The following is a 3,363-nucleotide window of genomic DNA, read 5'->3' as shown; positions in this document are numbered from 1 at the left end:
TTTTCATACATTTTTTAAAAGAATTTTTTCTTTTTCGCATGACTTAGTTTTGTATCTATTATGTTAAAGTCGAATGAAGTTTTTGATTCCCGGGTCGAGAAAAAAATGCAAAAATATGTAAGATAAGCGGTGAAAAGTTAGTTTTTTCACCGCAAATTTCGTACGTAATTTAGCGGTGAAATGCGGTGAAATTATGTAAGTTCACCGCTAGACTAAGCGGTGATCTTACACAAATTCACCACAATTCACCGCTAAAATATGTAATTTCACCGCCCTTACAAGGGTCCGAACCTCTCACCTCCTGCATGTCATCCACTTCTTCTTCCACTGCGCCATCTCTCACTAAATTCTATTATTTTTTGTTTGAATATAAATCGAATTCATTCTACTTTCTGCAAAACATGCGCGGTGAATTTTTGTAAGATTTGCAATTTTTAGCGGTGAAATTACATATTTTAGCGGTGAAATGTGGTGAATTTTTGTAAGTTCACCGCTCACTCTAGTGGTGAAATTACATAAATTCACCGCTTAGAAAAAAGTGTCAAAAAGATGAAAGATTAAGGGGTAGTTTTAGTGGGAAGGCAAATCTAACAATTCCTCCCACACTCACCATTAATCTTACCGTATTCTTTGCTGATCTCAAACGTCTGTAACAATTTTTTCTAAGCGGTGAATTTATGTAAGTTCACCACTAAGTTGAGCGGTGAATTTTTGCAATTTCACCGCATTCACCGCTTATTTTACATAATTTGGATCTTTATTTTCGAAGCGGCGAATTTATGTAATTGCACCGCTAAGTTCAGCGGTGAAATTATGTAATTTCAGTGCTACCAGGCGATAAAGTTTTTTCACCGCATTTACCGCCTGATTTATGTAATTTCACCGCATTCACCGCTTATCTTACCAAAGTTTCCGCATTAACCGCTTATCTTACATAATTTTGCGTTGAAGGGCGGTGACACCTCGACCCGGGTTAAAATTAAATTTAGTTTTGAATAATAACAAAGGAAAGGAGTTTTCGAAAGTTTATAAGCAGTTTTAGTGTTAAAATGAACCAAAATTTGCATTACTTACTGTCCTACACATCGGATAAATATCGTATGAAATTTAATACCACCTCAGAAAGTAAAATTTATTTTACGCATTTAGTTTGTTGCAAATTATCACTAATTTCAGTCAGTTTTAAATAATGGGCTAACTCGAAGCATATTTTTGCTGATATTTGGTTTTTCTTGGATACATCCTTCATAATAAGAGATCAATTTACTTTAGGCATCAGGTATGTTTGCGTTATCGAGTCTGAGTTTGAGACGATCCGCGGCTGTACCCAAATCAAGGATATCAAAATCATTTCCACTTATATCTTTTTCGTTTTGTGCAACGCGTGAGTGTAGACTGGCAATCAGAGTTGAAAGTTCCGCAGATAAAACATCAACAGCTGACACACGTGTTTGAGTGAGATTAACCTCAAGGAAGAACTCATAAGCGCAACCTTCATTTAGCAGATCAATGCTCATGTTCAAGTTGTCCACGTTTGTGTTGGCCTTTTCCACCTTAAAAACAAAATCCGTTATCTGCCATACAAATTTTGTACTTTTTTGCTAACGACTTTAAAATCAGGTGTATAATAACACCAAAATCAAAACTAAATCGAATTTTTTTCGAAACCGAATGTGGCATCAATCAGTTTTGTTATGATTACATTGAAATTTCTTGATATACGCAGACACAACCGAAATTTTTGGTCAATCAAAAATTTGACAAAAAAAATTAAAAGTTGGATTTACTGGTTCCCGGACAAATCCTTGGGAATCAACTTGATAATTCAATTGAAGTCTAAAATGAGGTATCGACTTGAAATTGGACTCAAAGTGATATTTAAAGTCGACTTGGATTTACACTTGATGAGTAATGAAATTGACGTGTACGCTTAGTTCGGTACGGTTATGGTAAAAATTATCACGGCAAAATTATCCTTACTTTAGCAAACAGTTGCTCTGCCGTGCCGTCTTTCACTCCACTGTCAATTGCTGCCGCTTTTGCCATCAGATTAATAATTTCCAGTTTTGATTCCTCAGTTTCACTTTTAACTTTAGACATCATAACTCCAAAACCAATTCCCATTGTTATAACAGCGAGAAGACTGATCAGTTGCAATGAAATAAGAAGAGCTAAATAAACCCGTGAAATCAAAAACTTCTCACTACGACAATTTTTTGTTACATTTTTTGCCTTTGTGTTTCCGTCGTTTTCCAAACTATTCAAATATTGACCAGTCAGATTTTGTTGTTTACTTGAGCTGTTATTCTCATTAGCTTCATTAGATAAGTAATAATTGCCTTCTTTTGTGGGCGCCGCCATAGTCTTTTTTATTTACTTTACCATGTACCAAATTTGATATTAACTGATATTAGTTTTTATATGGCGTAGTTTTGAATGCAAAGGTGTTTTAAAGATTTGAAGCGTTTAAGCTTAGTCGAGTTGTAAATATCGAGCATGCATTTTTTTTGTTTGTAATGAACAAATGGTCTTCGAAACAGTTTGAGTATTTTACAAGAATAAACTGTCAACAACTTACCATATTTCTATGAAAATTTATGCATCCAGTGAGCCAGTGAGCGTCCATTGATACACGCCACCTTTTTGAAACAACCACCTGGAACCGTTGGCCATTTCCCTGAATTTTGCAAGCACCAGACTGCTCATTGATCACATTTTCACTTAATCTTCAAAAATTTCAATTTCATCATGATCTTTGAGCTGTTCTTAGCAAGGAATCAACTAAACTCTGCTCAGTGCTGAGTCAATAAAAATGTTCTCTGGTACCCTGCTCATACTGACTCCAAATAAAACTGTAAGTATCCTGATTCGGTCTGGAATCTACTATCTGCATTACCAGTGAACAATTCGTCCCATTTTTTCGAAACAATTTTAGGTTTCTTAAAAGAATATTTTTAAAATAAGACAGCCTCAACAGAAGATTTTTCATACGTTAATTTATTTTGCAAGAAAAAAATTTTCCATGGAAAATCAAAATTCAACAAAATTAAACCATGTGAAAATTCAAAGCAACGAAATATAGACTCCTGCAGTCAAATCGTTTCGGAAAGTTTCGCCTTAGAAAAAGCAGGGAATATTTACGACCTATTGGTTTGAACAGTGTAACTGCGAAAACACCCTTGCAAACATCGTCACAAGTTATAAATATAGAATAATCATGCTTTCAAATAGAAAACATACTGGTTCAAAAATCTAAAGCTTGATATAAACAAAGTACGCGAGTCAAAAATTGAAAAAAAGGTTGTGTACATAGGGAAATACACTCGAGGAACAAGAAAATTTGATGCAATTAAATTGTCGAAA

At 34.6% G+C, this 3,363-nt stretch overlaps 1 protein-coding gene across 1 annotated transcript; it reads right to left on the bottom strand.

Annotated features, from left to right (window-relative positions):
* Positions 1 to 1,150: 1,150 nt before the first annotated feature.
* LOC142357876 (uncharacterized) lies at positions 1,151 to 2,445 on the bottom strand. The gene is made up of 2 exons (XM_075409368.1): positions 1,981 to 2,445; positions 1,151 to 1,553 (listed from the first exon to the last, which is right to left on the bottom strand). Exons 1-2 carry the CDS (start codon positions 2,359 to 2,361, stop codon positions 1,269 to 1,271), a joined length of 666 nt encoding a protein of 221 aa, XP_075265483.1. The 5' UTR covers positions 2,362 to 2,445; the 3' UTR covers positions 1,151 to 1,268.
* Between the last annotated feature and the right edge of the window lie 918 nt (positions 2,446 to 3,363).

The sequence above is a fragment of the Convolutriloba macropyga genome, unplaced genomic scaffold, assembly GCF_964194025.1.
Source record: "Convolutriloba macropyga unplaced genomic scaffold, txConMacr16.3 SCAFFOLD_880, whole genome shotgun sequence".
NCBI lineage: Eukaryota > Metazoa > Xenacoelomorpha > Acoela > Convolutidae > Convolutriloba > Convolutriloba macropyga.
The sequence above is the reverse complement of the archived record's forward strand: the minus strand, read 5'-3'. Positions and strand labels throughout refer to the sequence as shown.

Bases quoted from the DNA above. Each gene is read 5' to 3' on its own strand.
- LOC142357876 (XM_075409368.1), bottom strand. From the start codon at position 2,361: ATGGCGGCGCCCACAAAAGAAGGCAATTATTACTTATCTAATGAAGCT. The intron at 1,554-1,980 runs GTAAGGATAATT...TTTGTTTTTAAG, and splicing joins CAGAGCAACTGTTTGCTAAA to GTGGAAAAGGCCAACACAAA.